The 18,688-nt window shown below is 49.9% G+C and overlaps 1 protein-coding gene across 1 annotated transcript in view; it reads right to left on the reverse strand.

The window, feature by feature from the left end:
* Nucleotides 1–214: 214 nt before the first annotated feature.
* ATP6V0D1 (ATPase H+ transporting V0 subunit d1) overlaps nt 215–18,688 on the reverse strand; it is a 34,634-nt gene continuing 16,160 nt past the window's right edge. The window contains exons 3-8 of the mRNA XM_059824788.1: nt 11,059–11,237; nt 7,903–7,982; nt 4,004–4,081; nt 3,196–3,372; nt 2,155–2,232; nt 215–1,659 (exon numbers count right to left, since the gene is read on the reverse strand). Coding sequence (XP_059680771.1) covers nt 1,498–1,659; nt 2,155–2,232; nt 3,196–3,372; nt 4,004–4,081; nt 7,903–7,982; nt 11,059–11,237 — 754 coding nt within the window. The 3' untranslated portion in view covers nt 215–1,497. The remainder of the gene's footprint in view (nt 1,660–2,154; nt 2,233–3,195; nt 3,373–4,003; nt 4,082–7,902; nt 7,983–11,058; nt 11,238–18,688) is intronic.

The following is an 18,688-nucleotide window of genomic DNA, read 5'->3' on the forward strand; positions in this document are numbered from 1 at the left end:
TGGGCTGGAGCATGAACACCCAGGGACCCAACGGGTGGCACGACCCTCCCCTTGCCTGTGGTAGAAGCAAGTGCCCCAAGTCATGCAGGAGCCACACCAGACTCCACTACAAAAAATACCAAATTTCCTGGGTAAGAGGCCCCACGGCTGACGCAGGGTCCTCTTCGGGATGTGGGAGCAGGCACCCAAGTAAGCAGGGAGAGCACAGTGCAGTAGGCAGGTATTTATTGGTGTAGAGAGGAGGGGATCACGGGATAACAAACACTGCAAAGGTGACCAGAGGACAAGCTGGGACAGAGCTGCTCTCCATCAATCCCTCCCAGCAGCAGCACCAAGCATGTGTTTCCCACCAGCGAGGCTCCTCCGCTGCCGCACCATCACAGGGCATCTCCCAGACCTCAAGCGCAAGTGGGAGCTAGCTGGGACACAAAGCAGCAAGGGGCAGGGCTGGCATGCCATGCCATGCCCAGGGCTTGGCTCCCACCCTCTAACCACAGACAGGCAGGGCCTGGACGGGGCGTGGGACATCTCTGCCCACAGCTGCCCTCTGCACTCATCAGGGTGACCAAACGGAGCCAGACCTCAGGGCTGCTCTGCCCAACGGCTCCAGGGCAGTGCCAGCCCGGACACCCTGCGCAGGGGAGGAGGCTGCGCCAGCCTGGATGTCTGCTCCGGGGTGGTGCAGGGGTCCAGCACCATCCGCAGAGCCAAAAGAAGCCCCGACTCTTGCATGGTTGTGACAGTAAGCTCCAAGGTGTGGGTCTTCAGGGGAGGAAGGAGCTCAGCCAGCTTAGGGAGCCCTTTCAAGCTGCAGGGCAGGAGGGAGACTGATGAGAGCCGCTTCCGAGGACACGATGAGGCTGCACTAGTGCAAATGCTGCCAGAGTGGGGAGGAACGTGCTTCACAAGCGCTCTGGCTCTGCCCTCGCGTTCCCACAGGCTCCATCCCAGTCCTGGCCAGGGCTGCTCAGTCTCTCCCAGGTCAGGGTTAGCTACAGGGAGATGCAGGGATTGCACAGCAGCATCGGCTACACAACAAATCACACTCGAACTAAATCTCACGGGAAGAACACTGACTAGGAGGCGTGCAGAGCGCCGACAGAGAGGATCCCCGGCCATGGCAGACCTGATGTGTTCCTCTGCGGCGGTGGGAAACCCTTGGAGGCAGCAACCCCCCGGCTGGTGCTTGCTCTATGAGCTTAAGCGCATACAGCAGATTAGTACAGTAACACGGGGACTATTAGCTACACAACAGGAGGTGTCCCTCCTGCTACACAGGGCCAAGCCTGTGCCACTGGTCCCTCTGGACCCCTCACAGCACACACAACTCGAACTTCAGCTTGTGAATAATTTAACTAGCAACTGTACAGTTTCCTCATCTGAGCCAGTTCCACAGATGAGACATCCCTGGAGTCTGGGTAAGGGATAACTCAGGGAGTTAGACAGGGGTCCCTCTGGACTCCAGGGGCAGGAGGGTCGGATAGGAGCAAAGCAGGGTTAGAAGATGGGAATGTAGTTGTCGATCTTGGTCCTGTGCCGCTGGGCGATGCACTCTGCGATCCACACGATGTTACGGCACTCCTGCTCCTTCAGCTTCACGAAGGCGTAGAAGACTCCGAAGTGGAACTGGTTGAGGAAGGCCAACTTGTTCAGCTTCACCTGGGGAAAGCCCAGAGGAGGACATGTCACTTGTCCACCTCAGATGCGAGAAGCTGCTCAAAGCAAGCATGGAGCAGCTTGGGAGGTCCCATGACTTCCCCAGCAAGCTGGAGGGCTCAGTACAGGTATCCTGCTCTGCACCTCTCCAGGTCCTCGGGGCAGCTCTAACCTACAGCACATGGCTCACGACAGGCTCTGACATCTGAAAATCCTCCTTTCCCACATAATTACAATCTGGTTTTGCTATTGATGGACCAAATATCCACCAGCAGTCCCAAACCTGCCTCCCACACTGCTCTAATCCACCTGGGTGAGGAAATGGACCGAGCACCACGCTGGGCCCCCACTCCCTCACCGGAACAGAGGGCTAGCATCCTTTTCCTCTCCCCAAAATCTATTCATCCACAGCACTGCTGACAGGGCAGCAGAGAAGCTTGCTGCTACCCTGAGCTCTGCAAATGGGACAGGTAGGCAAGTGTCTCAGGGCTCACTCACCTCGTGCTCAAAGAACCTGTCTTCAAGAGTCTTGTCTCCAGGGTTGCTGCCAGCCCCTTCAAATAGCAGCTTGTACTCCTGCAGGAAGACATTACAAGAGGATACACCCAGATCCCAAAGCCCTCCAAGCTCAGCGGCGTTCCTGGGCCCTGTACGTCAGATACCCCAGCCACCATGCCAAGTCAGCGGAGGACACAGAAGCCAAGAGTCTGCCCAGTGCACACATGAGTGTTGGCAAGGGGATGCTGCCGAGGCTGCACTGCACACACACTGGCTGAAGGCAATCCCCTGTAAGGCAGAGAAAGCCTTTGTTTCATCTGTGAGCTTGTCCAGACAGAGATCCTACCCCTTCTCTGAAACGTGCAGTGCTCAAAGCCGTATCGTCACTTTGAGTCTGCAGGGAGGATGCGCGAGGTACAGACCCCTCCATGTACAGACTGGAGTGTTTAGGCCAGGCCCCTGTGCCCACAAACACTGGCACGTGCCCCAGCTGCTTCAGCAAGGGGACACTGAGACTCTCTGACTCCAAACAGGTCCCCAGCCACGCACAAGAGCAGCTTAAGGAACCCAGACACATCCAAGCGTGTCCTCCCAGGTCAGCGTCTCCCCTGCGACTGAACTGGAGCTCAGAGCGACCCACTGGGGCTGGAGATGTGGCGCACTACTTCTCGCTGAAGACAGGTTGTCCCCCCCGCAACAAGCCAAAGAAAGACCGTCATTGCTGCCACACCGATACCCCAAGGGTTTGATGGCGAGGGCAATCCCCACACCCTGGGACGGGGCGCATAGGGCACGCCTGGTCTCCCTATCACCCCTGCAATGACAGCCATGACTAAACAAGCCAACAGCATCCCGGGCGCAAGAGATCCAGCAAGCCAACTCCACCTCGGCCAAGCAGAGCACAGGGCCAACAGCAACAGCAGAAAATAGGGCCTCCCACCCCCGGTTGTCAATCCACAAGGTCCCCCCGATCCCTGAGAAGCTCTGATTCAGAGCAGGTCTGTGCACCGGTCCCCACAGCCCTCACCCCAAAGCACTCACAGGGTAGTAGTCAGCAACATTTTTGACTTGTTCGTAGTCATCTGCTCTGGCCAGCTGAGCCAGGCCCTCAGGGTAGAGCTTGCCGCAGTGCGGGAACAGCTTTGCTCGGTCCTCCTTGGACAGCTCAGTACCAAATGAGTTAATGGTGATAATGAAGGCCCTCCGGTCAGCTTCAAACTGCGGGAGAAGAGCGGTTCACCTTGGGATGCAGCATCTTTGCCAGAGGCCAGCAGATACCGACGCTGCTCTGAACAGAGCCAAGTCAGAGGGCAGCATGAGAAAGCTGCCTGGGACACATACAGCTATCCAGTCCCCAGTCAGGGCAGGCTACATGTGCAGGTTCCCAGTATGCCCAGTACCTGATGCCTGGGGAGCAGTCAGGTGAGGAAATCCCCACCCCAGGCACAAGCCAAATCACTGGGCAGAACCCTGCCCAGGTCAAGGAGTCTCTCTCACCTACTGCCCCCGTGCCCTGCACACCCCACAGCTAGCCTTGGCACGGAGACGGGCTGTGCACTGAACAGCTCTGGATGTTCTCCTGTTCGTTATCCATGTGAGAGGCTGAACATGTTGCCATGAAGGCAATAGATACGTCAGCACCTGGCAAGGTGAGGACTGAGGAACCAAAACAGTCCAAAGTCATGTGCAGGCAGTGTTTTCCTAGGTCTTCCAGCGAGCAGGCAGAGTGTGCACAGGGATGCTGAAGGATATCTTTAGCATCCTTAATGCTGGCAGGCAAGCTGGACCTGAGCACAGAGCAATGAATATCATGGCAATACCGTCCAGCTACGGGGGTTTCCAGACCTACCTCCAGGATCGGGCACATGGCATCTGCCGTGGTACCTCCCAGCACCTTGCAGAACTTGTAGAAGGACTCCAGGTAAGCCTGGAAGAGAGAGGGCAGATGAGCACTCTTCTACACAGCTTCATCTACTGCCCCATAGGGCCATTCAGCAGGGGACAAACAAGCAGGGATGTTCCCAGACACTTGGTAACACACAGCATGGGCACTCTCACCCCACGTAAACTCGGATGCCGAGCCCACACGAGGGTCAGTGCTTCCCCCAGGGGCTGGAGACATGAAGGGTTGTGGGTGGGTTTGTTCAAGTGACTGCGTGAGCTTACTGCAGGCAAGGTCCCCAGGCAGCAAGGTTAAAGCCTATTTTGCTCCTTTGAGTCGTCTAACTCCAAAGCATTTACTGAAGTCTCACATGGTTTCCTGACCCCGCTCTGGCCTCCACAAACATGCCAAGCCACACAACTATAGCTGCAAGACCTACGCTCAGAAAGTACCGCTGTGTAAGCAGAGTCAAGAGATGAGACAGGACATCTGTGAAGGAAACTAGCCATTCTCTGTAATTCTCTTTTCACGCTGCAGCCGCTTGGTCTCCATCCCAACTGGAGCACTGCAGAAAACATATAAGGCTAGGCACAGCTACACTGCCTCCAGGAAACGTAATCCTTTGTGGAGATGTACTGTAATCCAGCTGGAAGATGACTGTATCTCCCAGGGGGAGCCCATCAAAGCAGCGCATGGCTAAAAGTGCTGTTCAGCAAAAACTTTCTCAGAAGAAGCCATCATGTGATAAAATACCTCCCTGGATAGAGAGCTGCAACCAGAATCACTTAAAAGGGATGGAATAAAATGATGCTGAGGCATTACAAATCTCCGCTTTTCACAACAACTCCAGGACTGAAGATGGACCAAGAACACACGTGTTGGACACCCTCAGCCTCTGCACTAGGAAAGCACCTGGATTACTGTGTTCTGTAAATATTTGTCACTACACAGCGCAAGAGGACACTGCTGGGTGAGCATCACACATCAAAGAAACATCGCCTCCAGCACCTGCCACTGCTCAAGTGCAGGAAAGCACGGAGCATCAGTCTGCAGAGTTACCACAGAGGCAAGGACACGGATAACGGACGTTGCTTGAGGCTAACAGAAGAGGGAACCTGGGTAAGAGGTTCAGTCATTACCTCTGCCCTTCTCAGAGTTCACGCACAAACTTAAGGCTTGAGAAGCAACAATAGGTGAACTCAAATATCCAGCACTGAATGAGGATCCAGTATCACAGACACCATGCAAACACAGACTGTAAAACAGCTGCACTGGGTACCCTCCCCTACGGACCCCTCCGCAGATGACAGCAATTTACAGAAACTCTCCAGTGTCCTTACCCCAGAAATGGTAGTCTCTTTGCATTTAATAACCCTTAATGGACTTTGACTTCCACGAACCCACTTATTTAGGCTCTCCCTCCTGCTAGCCTCATTTGTCTGTCACCTCCAGCCCGGAGGGAGATCTGTGGCCTGTCCATCCGTGTTGACTTTTCCAACACTATCTACTGTTACCACCATAGCTATGATTCACTCCTCTTCCAGGTGAGGAATCCCAACTGTTTTTGTAGTTTCCCATACAGAAGTCATTGTACCCAAACCTTTAAACGTGTCCTCCTTAGCAACCTCTCCTGTTCATATTCAGAGATTGGCGAGGAGAGGAATGAGACAGTGTTCAGGACAAACGCAGTACAGATGTACACAGCAGCACAGTGATATTTGGTGCAGTTCTCTTCTACTGTTGGGAACAGATTGCCTTGTAGGGAGACACTTGCTTAGGTCAAGCGTAACACAAGATTTCACTTAGTAGTAGAAAGGAACAAGGAGACCCTCACTGTACAAGCAGAGTTAGGATTACCTCCTTGCCTCTCCCATACATCACTCCACATTTATCCACGTTGATCTGCCTGCTATATTTTATTGTCCAGTCAGAAAGCTCCTTCAGCCGGTTCCTACAAGAAGGTCGCCAGCAAAGGCCAACAGTCAGGCAGCTTCACTTCAACATATCCATTAAAGATGCAGAAAAATGGGAGTAAGCACTGAAGATAACAATGGCAGCATGCCTCCGCTGCAGGACTCCACTGCTGACTGCCCTCTACACTAAGAGCTGACCACTTACTTTTAACCTCTGCTCCCCACCTTAACGACATTTCCATTCGGGAACCTTCTCACTTGTCACTGCTAATGAGAAACCTTTGTAATTGCTTTCCTCCTATGAATCCTGCTCAAACCTTCTGTCTACATGCTCGCAGATTCCTTCAAAAAACCTCCAGTAGGTCTTGGAAGTGGCACTTCCCCTTCCCATGCCAACTCCTCCTGGAGGCAGGCATCCATCCCAGGCACCCACCTGCTCTGCTCCTCAGAGCAGCTCTGCGCAGATTTCAGATCTGATTTTATTTCCCTCATTTGCCTATGAAGACCATTTGCATCGTATTACACATTTTCCAGCCCTCAGGGAGAGAGGTGGCTTCAAGTGAGAGTCTGTAAGCAGCAGTTACCTCTTTCACCCTTGTGTCACCATGATTTGTTACTGACAGAGTACCTATGTTCCCTGAGGGCTGCTCTTTAGCCAGAATCAGTCCCAGCACACGCCAAGGGATACCAGGTATCTACGCTTCAATTTGGGGGTAGGAAGAGCAGAACGCAAAGAAGTATCAGGCCTCAAAAAGGAGATGGGAAAAGATGTGGCAGCTGGGACCCAAGGAGACACCCCCCTGCCAGCCTGTCTGCCCTGTGCTCACTCTGCTCCCTGCCTTCCCCCACCTGCCTCATCTCAACGCAGAGGTCTGCACCCTGCAAGGGTGCTGGTATTTATGCGTACAGGCATACCTCCCCCTGTTACAGCAAAAGACCAGTACATGCCAGAGGCCACAGGCAGCTGGGCATGACTGCCGACATGCAGCTCCTTCTTACCTCCCTTTGCCTTCTTCCCTTCACGCCTGATCTGTTCTCTGCCTCTCCAAACAGGCCACGGCTTCCTTGGGAAGCAAAGGTCACGCTGACTGCAGGCTGGCTGTGACCAGCCGAAACAAGGTTGGCAGATACAATCTGCATCCCACCCTTAATCCAGAGAGTCGAGATGGAGCGATAGCCACAGCCTGCACATAAACACATGCTTTGATACTGCCAGCTAAAACCAGACAGGGCCTGCAGAGGAGACAACAGCTCCCTGTGCAGGCTCAGGACAAGGAGATCCTTAGCCCCTCCACATCCCTTGTGCCTGCAGGACTCCTCCACCCTGGCTGTACCTTTTACGCTGCTCTACCAAGAGCATCTAACCCCAACCACAGCCACCAAAGGCTTGAGCAGACTGTTGGAAGCTCTTCTGAAAGAGCCCAAGACAGAGAGCCAAGCCCATGGAACTCCTTCAACCAAGCTGAGGATCAAGCAGCTTTAGCCCTTTGAATGCAGTTAACTACACGTCTAAACTCATGTGGTTAAAAAGCAGCCTTCTCCTGCTTGCCTAGGGCCTGAGGAGATTTATTCAAAGGCAGGACCTCTGCAAAATCTCTTGCACAGACTCTTGACAGCCTCACAGCTCCAAAAAAAACCCCACTCTGCCTAGATCTGGTGTCCTGACTCTGCAGTGCTGGCTGGTTGGGTGCCAGGCCCCTCCGAGAGCACTATCTTTATTTTCCAGCAAATGCAACTAGTTCTTGGTCACGTTCACTCTATCACCACTCCAGGGAAGAAAACAGAGAGAAAGCAAATTTATTTTCAAATCTGCTCTAAGGGGAAAATACTCTCTCCCCTTCGGTTGAAGAAAGCCAGCCTAAGTTGGAGTTCCTGACCCAAGACAGAGCTGTAGTCATGCTAGGAATAAATAGGGAAGTTAACATCTCTTTCCCTTCCCAGAGACTCATTTACCTTATACAGTGTGTTTCGAATGATTTCAATGTTCATTTCATCCAGGTCCTGTTCAGATATGCAGTCTTGGAAGAAAGCAGCTGAAACAGAGCCACAGACAGAGTTAACATTGCCCTAACCAGACCCATGCCCAGCACTTTCCAGAGTCCTCAACAATACCAGGCAGAAGCACACCCTATGTTGAGCTTGTCCCTCCTAGGCCTGGTCCTTATCTTCAGCAGCCACCAAACTGCCATGACTCAAAACCTCAGGCTCCACCATGGTTCCCCAGGCCACAATCATTTTTGGGGCTCTCACACCAGCCTATTCTCAGCAGAAATTCTCAGCTCTAGCCCCCAGCATCAGTGCCAGAGCACCCTGTATTTAAACATAAGCAAAACCCAAACTGTTCCCAGATGCAGGCACTCAGAGGTGACAAGACAGCTTCCAAATTGCCTGCTACAGCACGGCAGCAGTGCTTAAGCATCTGCGAGACAGCAGCTAGTGAGTCCTGAGGAAGCTGGCGCTGTGCTTCTCCCTCATGCTCCAACGTCTTAGCTGGATTAAGGAGGCATGGGGCTGCCACAGCTCCTCCAGCCCTTGACACTCTCTGGTTGGAGTCAGGAGCTGTTTCCCCTGATCAGGTCTATCAGTCCCACTTTCCACTTCCGCCGAGGCCTTTTGTTTCTCCAGCTGGAGGTAAGCAACAGGAGATGGGATGAACTGGTGCATTTTGGTAGGAAGCTCGGCCTTACGTACTGTGCCAGAGTATCTCCGGGAGGGAGTTTGAGAAGTGTTGAAAGAACACAGACTTCAAACCTAACACAGAGTACTGCAAGCTGCAGATAAAGATGAGTCTTGTACACCTAGCGTAACATAAGGCTGTTGTACCACTCACTTGTTAGCGAGAGCACAATAAAACCCATTGAGAGGACTTTTATGACTTCTTCAACTCTCACTCAGCAACCAATTCTGCTGAATTTGCTACAAAGAGAAATATGATCTTTCTCAGCTTACGCAGTCCAGCTGTGGGTAAAGGACACTGCACTCACACTGAGAACCGACTGGTGCTCTGCTTTGTGCGACAAACCAGGTATGATGCAGGCTCACACCTCTGGCGTGCACTACTTTTATAGCACAAGCTCCCTGGCATGGACAGCAGCCGCACCGTGGGTCTAGAGAGTCCTGAACAGGGGTTAACCCCCCCCCGAGATTTCTTCGCAACAGCATCAGAGACCAATGCCACGTAGCTGGAGGAGCACTGCTCCCTACGGCTGGCAAAAATGAAAACAGAGCGTGCCAGGACTGGTTTTCACTGCAGGACTCGCTGGCTAGCCTAGATAGCTAAGCAGTGGCTACTTCAGAGTAGCAGAGGAATGAGAACACAGCTATTTCAGTTCTTGGCCCTCCAATATCCCAAATTAGGCTAACAGCAAGTCTTATTTCGCCCTGCTAACCTATGAGACCATTTGGGGTTAGGCATTCCTACCAAGCCACGTAGCTACTCAAGTACTTTTAGGAGATAGAGCTGCTGTTTCTTTGCGTGTGGTCACTGGAAAGAGTGCAAGTTAAACAACTGGAGCCTGCATGCCTGCTTGTTTAGGCAACACAGCTACTGCCCATGTTCTCCTGCTGAAGAAATGCCACACTAGATGGTACACAGCCTCAAGGGCATGGCCAGGGCAAAGGTCTGAAGATCTCAGCCTAGCCAGGGCAGAAGCAGGCAAAGCTCACTCACATGCAAGTGCATGAATGCAAGAAGCAAAGACCCTCAACTGCCAGCCACGTTCTCCAGAACCACCTCGCCAGCGTAACGGGGCATTTTCACTCCACACACAGCTGGAAGTTTTAAGGTCTCTGAGAACTAGTATCTTTGAAATACTTGGTTCTTATTCCCAAAATGGGAAGGTTCCCGCTTACTCGTGAGGAGGACTTTCTTCCCACACATCATTCCTACAGCAGGCTCAACTCAGCTACATGCAGAGCCTCAGTTCTCCTGCTGTGTTGTTGCCCTACCTTGCAACCCAGATCTCCTGAGACATGCTTTCCCTCCTTTGCTGGGCTTTATCTGACAAATCATTTTTCCATGACAACTACTTCACTTGCTCCACTATTACACAGAGCATTTGCAAAAGCACTTTCAGTTCCAAAAACAACTATTTCTTTCAAAGACATTATGATGATTTGAAGTGTTTTGTTCTTTCTAGCAACCCCAAAAGAATAATTAATCACTGACTCAGGCGTACCTCATTACTTTTTTACCCACAGATGCTAACCTAGAAAGTCTCCTGTGACTACCTCTCCTACTTCTGCAAAAAGACTTCCATATTTCCTACTCCTTTTATCTTTAAAGAAAATATCTGTCTGACTGCTCATAAGATGCTTAGATTTAGTGTCATGCGTGATGGTCAAGGCTTGTAGCTCTGAGACAGTACACCTCAGTGCAGGATCCTGCTACACAATGAGCTTAAAAAGGCTTTTGGAAATTTTTTTTTTTTTTTTTTTTTGCTGTTGCTGGTTGGGGTTTTTTGGTATGTAAAGAGCTTTCCTTGATCTAGAGCTAATTGTATCAGCCTCAGAACAAGACCGGGCACGCGCAAATCTCTATCTAAAAATTGCCTACAAGAAATTGCCCAATGGTCCAACTAAAAGTGCTGGAAATTAAGTGACTCATTCCAGCACAGGACCTGATAGCCCTTCACTAAGGAAGCACGTGTACCACATATCCCAAGACAATTATTAAAAAGATCGCATTGTCTAAGACCTCTCAAACTTTCTCCTTCCTTCCTAATTTCAGGTGATGATTCCTAGAAGAGCTGTTAAACGGACATATCTAGCAGATCAGATCTAGCTACACCTGCACTGCCATGACAGCTCAAGACCTGGCTTACACAAACCAAACTCCCCAACAATCTGCTCTACCAGTGTGCTGGTTTGGACATTTGTTGAAGTATACAGTGAGCTAGCTGGTCCTCCAGAGGAAAAACTGGCATAGGACAGGCATAAAGCTGAACTCAAGCCCAGCCACCACAGGCAGTACAGCCACATCTGTGCATTACCCACCGCTTTGTCTTCCTGGAGCACAACTTTAGACTTAGTCAGACCTAATTAGACTGGAGGAGAAAGGGTCATCTGCTCCACACACAGCTGAGAGGTATTGTGAAAGGCTCTGCTCACCCAGGGGAGTGTCCACCAGGATTGCATTGTAGAGCTCCGCAGGCGTCTGAGCAATGTTCACGGCTTCCATCTGCTCGAAACTTCCCAGAGGATGACACTTGGGTACCAGTTCGGAGATCGAACGCTGGTGCAGGGTCCCAGTGATCAGCAGAATGACATTGTCAATCATGTAGCTGTACCTGGAGGAACGCAAGAAGCAGCCCGTCACAATACAAGTACGACAAAAACCAGCACCTGGCACCAGACAGGCACACATCTTCAGTCCCTATGAACATCTCCAGAAAGATGCAGCCTTCCCACGAAGAACTAGTAAGGCACCTCCTTAACGTCTCCTTATCACGCCAGCCTAGAAAAAGGGAGTTCAAGGATAGTCCCAGGCTGTGATATATGCTACAGCTGAACCACACCATCTGAGCATCTCCTGCCTACCATTGAAGAGTATTAGATTGGAAGGAAGCACACCGGGACTGGGGCAAGGGCAGGGACAGCAAGGCTCTGCACACGTTTGTCAGGCATCAGGATGCTGCTGGTCTTTGTATTTCCAAGCTAACAAGGAGGACATAGTGCAGCCCCATTTCCCTTTGAACCACATTAAAGACAGGTGAGCAGAGCCAGTTAAAGGCAGATTTCGGCAGTTTTTATTAGATGGGCTTACTGCCTCTCAAACAGGCTCAAAGGGCACGTCATGAACAAATCCACACCTTAGTTCCTCAAACAGGTGCTGCTTTTTTCTCCACGCTGCAGGGCTGCGTAACGTACCTCCTGGCCCCACTATTTTTGCAGAGAGCCTTTCTGTGTTTGCAGCCTACCTTTCCAGGGACGTTGAATCTAGAACCAGGGCAATCAGCACAAGCTTCATGTACCAGGAAACCTCATTTTGCCCTTTAATCCGCAGGGTCATTATCCTCCCTTCTGTTTGTGCAACTCTCACCATGGAGGCGATTGCAATCTCCAGGACAGCAAGAAGGGCCTGTTTATGAGAACTGAGGGTAAGTCCCTTGCGGTAAGCAGCTGGTTCCTGGTAAACACAAGCATCTGCACCCTAACACAGATGCATCTCCATGAGGTGTGCCAGACCAAGGGTACAGCAGATCATTTCCCAGCTCCACCATCTGCCCTCAAACGCGTGCAAGTTTGCTGAGTGCAGCACAGTAGCTTTCGGGAAAGACCATACACAGGATTACTCTCACCAAAGCAAGTCAACAACGTAGGAGCAAACCAACTTTATTTCTTCAACTCAGCCTGCAATGAAGGAACAGGCCAGGATACATGGTCGTTACATGGTACACTAGCACACCTCTTTCCTAGTCCCAGCTTACCACGGATCTTGCTCTCCGAAAGATCTTTGCAGCTTGCAAGGACCCTGGCCAAAGTCAGGCATACACCAGCAACAGAGGGAAAGTGCCTGGAGCCCTTTCTGTTCACAGGTCTTCAGAGCAGCTTAGCTCCTGGCTTACTAGAGTCACACCAAGCTCATCCATGCCCTCCTAGTCCAGCTCAGCATGAAAGCCACAGCCAGGTTTGGGGAGAACAGCCCAAGTCAGACCCTCTTCTTCACGCATGAGAAGCTCCTGCATTCAGACCGATGGTCCCAGGAAAGACAACCCAGCTGGTTTCCACTGCCAGAGTGCAAAGCATGGCCCTCCCCATTTCATTTATACTCCTTAACTTGCTTGTTTCCTCATCCTTCAGGGAAGTCTGGGGAAATGCACCGTCTATAGACCAAATGCCAAGGCATCTAAAGAGGCCCAGCAGCAACTTTTTGAGAGAGTACTTTACCTATCGAGACTATTTAAATCTTGCTGTCAGAGAAGGCTTCATCCCTGCAGGAAGAAGAGTTACCATGTGCAAGATAGAGGGGAAATTTCTCATTCAAATTTCCACTGCGACAGCATTTCAAACCTTTACGGTAACAAGAGAGCTGCAGCAGGACAAAGGTATTCTCGTGCTTGCCGAGGCCAGGCAGACACCAGCACCACTGCATAATCCTTCCTGACAGTTTCCATTTCCTTCAAGCAAGCCCAGACCACGCTTATTCACATTCAGTCCCTGCTTCATCCCAGTAAAAACAGTCACGTCGCAGTCAGTCATGACTATGAGGCAAGCCTTCTAGTGCCAGGGCAGCTGGAAAAGCCTCTTCTCATCTATGGAAGGGGCAACACTTGCTTTCCTGTGCCAGGTCCCAACAAAAACGCATCTGCCCCATTAGCACAGCTGTACTAAGACCACAGCAGAGGACCTGGCTACGCTGGCATTTCCTCCCAGGCCCAAAGGATTAGATGTATTACAGTGGCAGCAGTTTTCCTGGGAACCTCCAACTACTTGTTTAATAGAGCGGCTTTTGTCATCATCCTCCCCGTGTCCTGTTCGGTTCTGACCGGCTTCAAATGTTTCAGCTTTCATGGTTAACGCATGCTCAGACCCCTCCAAGAGCATTTTAACCTTCACTAGCTCTCAGTGCAGCTAATATGAGGACCAGACTAGGGGACATGTCAGAAAGCAGGAGTAGTTGGCCACTTGCAACACCATCAAGTCTTACCGCAGCCCACTTGGCATGGAAAAGAGATTAGGACATAGGACAGTCTGGTGGGAGACTGGAGACAGGTAGAAGGACCAACAAGCTCCTTGGCGTGGACGAGCCTCTCCACTAGCTCAACTGGGAGCACTCTGTAGGAGTTCAGACAAGAAAGCACTACATGAAGGCTCTACATAAGCTACAACCAGTGACATGGGGTGGCAGGGCTTTAATGAAGTGGTAAAATGGCACCTTATCTCAAGCCCCCAATCTAGCTTCCATAAAGACCATAGCAAAACTCTCTTGAGCAAGAACGTGTTTTACACTCCTGCTTTGAGCTGCTACCTGCCCACACAGGGAGACGAACACGAAAGAGTGGGTGTGCAGTCAGAGTGTCACATGCACTGTTACACCCTGCCTCGCTCTTCCTGTCACCCACTGAATTGAGGTGTGGTATATTCCAGAAATTCACATTCACAGAAATACAATTTTAGTTGATACTGAGAAGCATCAGTAACGTCTCGCACAAGAGTAGAATTTCTTATTAAAGGACAGGAAAGAGCCAGCAAGCATAGAAATATCATCCACAGGAGAGAGATGCTGGCTTATGGCTTCCTGAAGTCTGAGACAACTGGGACCAGTGTCTTTGCTCCTCCAGTGACACCCAGTTCAGCACAATATGCACGGGGCCACGCTCACATAAAGAGAACAAAGCCAGGCTAGGATATGCCTAGAGAAGCCAAAAGGCCGGCGGGGGAAATGTTCCTTCCAGCAGCAGCTGGATGTCAGAGACATCATTCTCACTGCTGGTTTTGGGAGGTACGGTCTCAGGCTGACACAGCAGAGACCTCTTCAAGAAAACAGGAGAGCCAGGCCCCAGAAGCTAACTTCTGGGACAGTCATCCATGGATAGCTATCATGCAGAATCAAGGAAGAGAGCAAACATGTAAAAGCCATGTACGGGTACTTCGACAATGTATGCCTTCCTCCCTTTGGAGTTACTGAAGTACAGCCACGGATAGATATGCAAGAAAGATTGCAATCACCCGCTGAATATTGGGAAAGGCTCTTTAGCAGGGGAACACATAAAATGCATGGAAGTTCATCACATGGGGCATTTACAACTTGGCCTGAAGGCACTCAGGCATAGCCCTGCAAGGCAGCGACCCCAAGACAGTTACAGCTTCTCCCGCCCCAGCTTACTAATCTAATCTAATCATAAAGAGTCATTGTCCCACAGCAGATAGGTTGGTTTTTTTTATTGCTTTCTGCTCCAGGATACTAAAGAAACCGTAAACAATACTGCAAGTGGTCACAAAGCATGACTAATGACGGAACATTGCATGACCTGCGTTTCTCAGGGATCCTCCGAAAGCCTTGCCAAACTGTAGCTGAACAGCTGCTCTGCAAGGGGTCATGAGGACAGCCCTCCGTGTCAACAGCAAATGCAGAGAGCAGCGGGTTGATGCAGAAGTGCATGGCAGGGAAGCAGCAGGCCGCAGCTCAGGGTTTTTGCCAGGATGGGTTAAGGTATTGCATTGCTCAGGCAACTTTAACGCTTTCCAAAATCCGCATTAGACTTTAATGCGGACTAACGCTAGCAAGGCAAAAGTCACTATGTGACTGCATCGGGCAGTTACTCAGATTACTGTAGAAGCATGTGTTTATTTTGGGCTGAAAAAGGGAAATCTCCAGCGGGATCAGAGCAGTGCTCTGAACTCGGTATGAGTCCTAGAGACAGCTTTAAATGATGATGAAGCTGTTTTGACTACAGTCTCTTTAGCATCCAGTGCCTCCTTCTTGCAGTTCATCCAGTTCACGTACTCGGGGGCTGGGGGGGAAGTAACCTAAGGAAAAAGTTTCAGGTTGGTTGTACTGCTGCTTCCTTGCGTTTGTGCATCCTAAGCACACGGACCCATCTCTACCCCACCAGGTTCGAGTCCTGAGCAAAGCCGCTGGTATGCAGAGTCACTTGTCACACCTCTCTCAAGCTCCAAATGTTAAGCAGTTGTGGAAAAGCAACACACAGACTTCAAAGCACAAAAGAGCAGTAGCTGACACTAAGAATACTGCTGACAGCTGAGATGCTTGTATCTGGAGTGTCGTTTTAAGATCATCAGTAAATAACTGTACAGCTGCCCTGAACTGGAAAGGAGAGGGATGTTGCACATCAGGAAGACCTCAGTGCCTCACTGAGGCTTGTTCGAGTAATAGACAGTAAATGAACCGAATCAAATCCTTAAATCATTTTTTCAGCTCAGCCTAGAACAAGTCAGACCAGCAGCTTCTGGCCAGCAGCAGTTTTACCCCTCGTCTGCAGCTAAAGCTCATGCAGTCCCGAGAACAGCAAGAGTAGATGCAGCATGTGATGGTCTCCGCTCAAAGTGCGCTGATCTCTTCCTATCTTTGCACACTGTCTTTCCTAGAGTCACGCCAATAAAAACCACACCTAAGCGGTAGGTTCGTGAACCTGCCAGAGAGAAAGCTGAGAATTTCATGGTTGCCACCACAAACCAAGGGCACTCAGCCAATAAGTGGGTGCCCTGCTAAACTTAGATCAACGAGACCATTTCACAGCAAAGAGTTATAACTCCACAGTACTACAGAGGCTGTGGCAGCCTTTCAAATCCAAGTATCCAGGAATGTTCTCAGCATTAATCTATATTTAGCTGCATCTCCACATGATTTTTACCATCTTCTAGTGAGTCCAGGTCTCTTGGGATACTGACCTCAGTTTTCCAGTGGTATCATCCGGTAACTTACAAGCAGCCATACAGCGTTAGCTGTGTTAAAGGCTAATGAGAAAAAAGCTAGAAGAAGTACTTTTAATTTTGAGGCTTCGTGAATATGATGTTGTATTCTAGATATGTACAAACCCCTTGAAACACCAGGGAATGTTTTGAACACCTTGCAGCCTCGTGCAAGAGTCTCTAGTTGCTTAAACCTGATGCCTCAAAGATTGACCTCAGAGCTTGAGAAACACTATGTTGGTATGCAAGGCCGAGTCCTGACACTCCACTGTGCTGAGCAGACTTCAGCACCAACGACATTTTAAATATTGACCAGGAACATCTAATCATACTACTTTCACACAGACCAGCTGCAAAAGCCAAGCTTGCATATACTGTTTTCTTACCTTCCTTACATGTAAAGCACTAAAAAAAATTTGAAGGATATAAAAGAAGATTATAGGCTGCACTGTGCAAACTCACATTGTCCCCGAAACTGCTTGAAGTAGCCAAGAGAGATGGGTGAGTTTAATGGCCTAAACATCCTTACCCAATTCTCAGCAAATGTGTGGTCTGGGCTTAGATAACATGTAGAACATTACTGTGCATACAGACCTGCTGCCAGCAGAAGACAAGAAAAATCATCATCCCACTTGACATACAGTAAACCATGTGGGGTAAATATAAGATTTGGCTTGGCCTCTAAATATTGCAGTGCTTTGCAGTAGTTACACAAAGCTCTATGTAAGTATTTGCTAGACTTCAAACTAGCACACGGAATGGATCTGGAAAAGGGGACTAGGACCCAAGATGCCCTCAAGAAGTCTTCAGAAGCAGTGTCCTTGGCCTCCAGGCCTTCTCTGGGCTGAACTCGCCAGCCTACAGCACTGGGTGAGGCAAATCGATGGAAAGGTAAAAGGAAAACAAAGGCTGCTAAGGTTCAGCACCAGAAGACCTTGAGAACAGTTTCAATCAAAGAGTGAAGCATGTTACGTGGGGACAGAAGTGCTCAGTGAACATCCACTCAACTTCACACAAGTTGTCCTCTGGAATAGTTGCAACCACACATAAATTGATCAGAGGAGCATCGATAACCTCCTAACATACTCCTTCCCTCCCTGTTTTATGACTCTAACAGACATGCTGCTCAACCTGTAGAGGGAAAGATTGCAAGAAGGAACATGAGGGAAGTGGAAGGACTGCTCCTGCGAGCTGCAGAATCACCAGAGGGATTCAGCTTTAAACAAAGCTCAAGAAGACAGTTCAGTCCACACGCTGCCTCTGGATGAAACAGCATCAGCTTGGATGGGGATGTTTTCCAGGGGCGATGTGTTCTCACCTTATCACCCACAGCTTGCATGCTAGAGCCCCTTCTCAGGGCTGCAGAGTTTCATTAAAGATTTCTCTTAGTGAAGCACAGGCCTACATCTGGAGCTCATCGGTAGCATTTTGCTGCAACTTTACTGCCACCGATAACATTTTGCTAGCTCTTCCGATCATTACCGTGGTTCACTGTGGTTGCTAAGCACCATGCTAACACCTTCCAAGTGAAGAACAGTGGTCAGTAGGAGGAGGGTCATGCTGTTCCAGTTCAAATCCACTGGCCAAATGAAGTGTTCCCCAGGCACTAGAGGTTTGGGATAAAAAGCATCCCCTCAATATAATACACAGTGAAATCCTCCTTTCAGGGAGTCTCTTTACAATAAGGACACCCACAGCCACACCATTTTGAAAGATGACTTCCACAGCCACCACTTAGGTATGCAACCCAGTCCATTTTCATAGACATTGGTTCTGGGAAACTGGTATGAGATCTGTATCCTTTAGGTATGCAGGAGAACAGATGCAATTCTGATGCTACCATCCAGAGGATGCAAGTCTGTGATCATTTCCAGACCATTAGTTACACGCCCTCTTATTTTGAATATTGCATAATCCCTCCAAGAACTTGGCTTATCAGTTCAACTTTGCACTCCCTGCAAACAGGGAAGCTGTTTGTCAGAAACATGTGCTTCTCTGCCAAAACCGTCTCTGCCAAAAAAGGCTCATAAACCTTTTATTGCAGGATCCCCAGCCACTACAGTAATTTTTGCTTCCCGATCATACCACCACCAAGGAGTCAACAACTAATTGAAATTAGTATAGCGTAATTTTAACCACAGCAGCATTAGGAAAGATCCTTCAGATTGTTGCATTCACCCAAATAAACTGCAAGTGTCTGTAATGTACAGCATTTGGAGTTTTTTTTCTTCCACAAGAAAAGACTTCAAAAGCATGCAGTCATGCTTTGTAACCTCCACAGTTATGCCAGGATGCACACTCCAGTATATTTAGAATAAAGACAGGCAACTTCCTACTCCAGAGAAGAGGATTATTGCTCTTCAGC

This window comes from Gavia stellata, chromosome 15 (assembly GCF_030936135.1).
Source record: "Gavia stellata isolate bGavSte3 chromosome 15, bGavSte3.hap2, whole genome shotgun sequence".
NCBI lineage: Eukaryota > Metazoa > Chordata > Aves > Gaviiformes > Gaviidae > Gavia > Gavia stellata.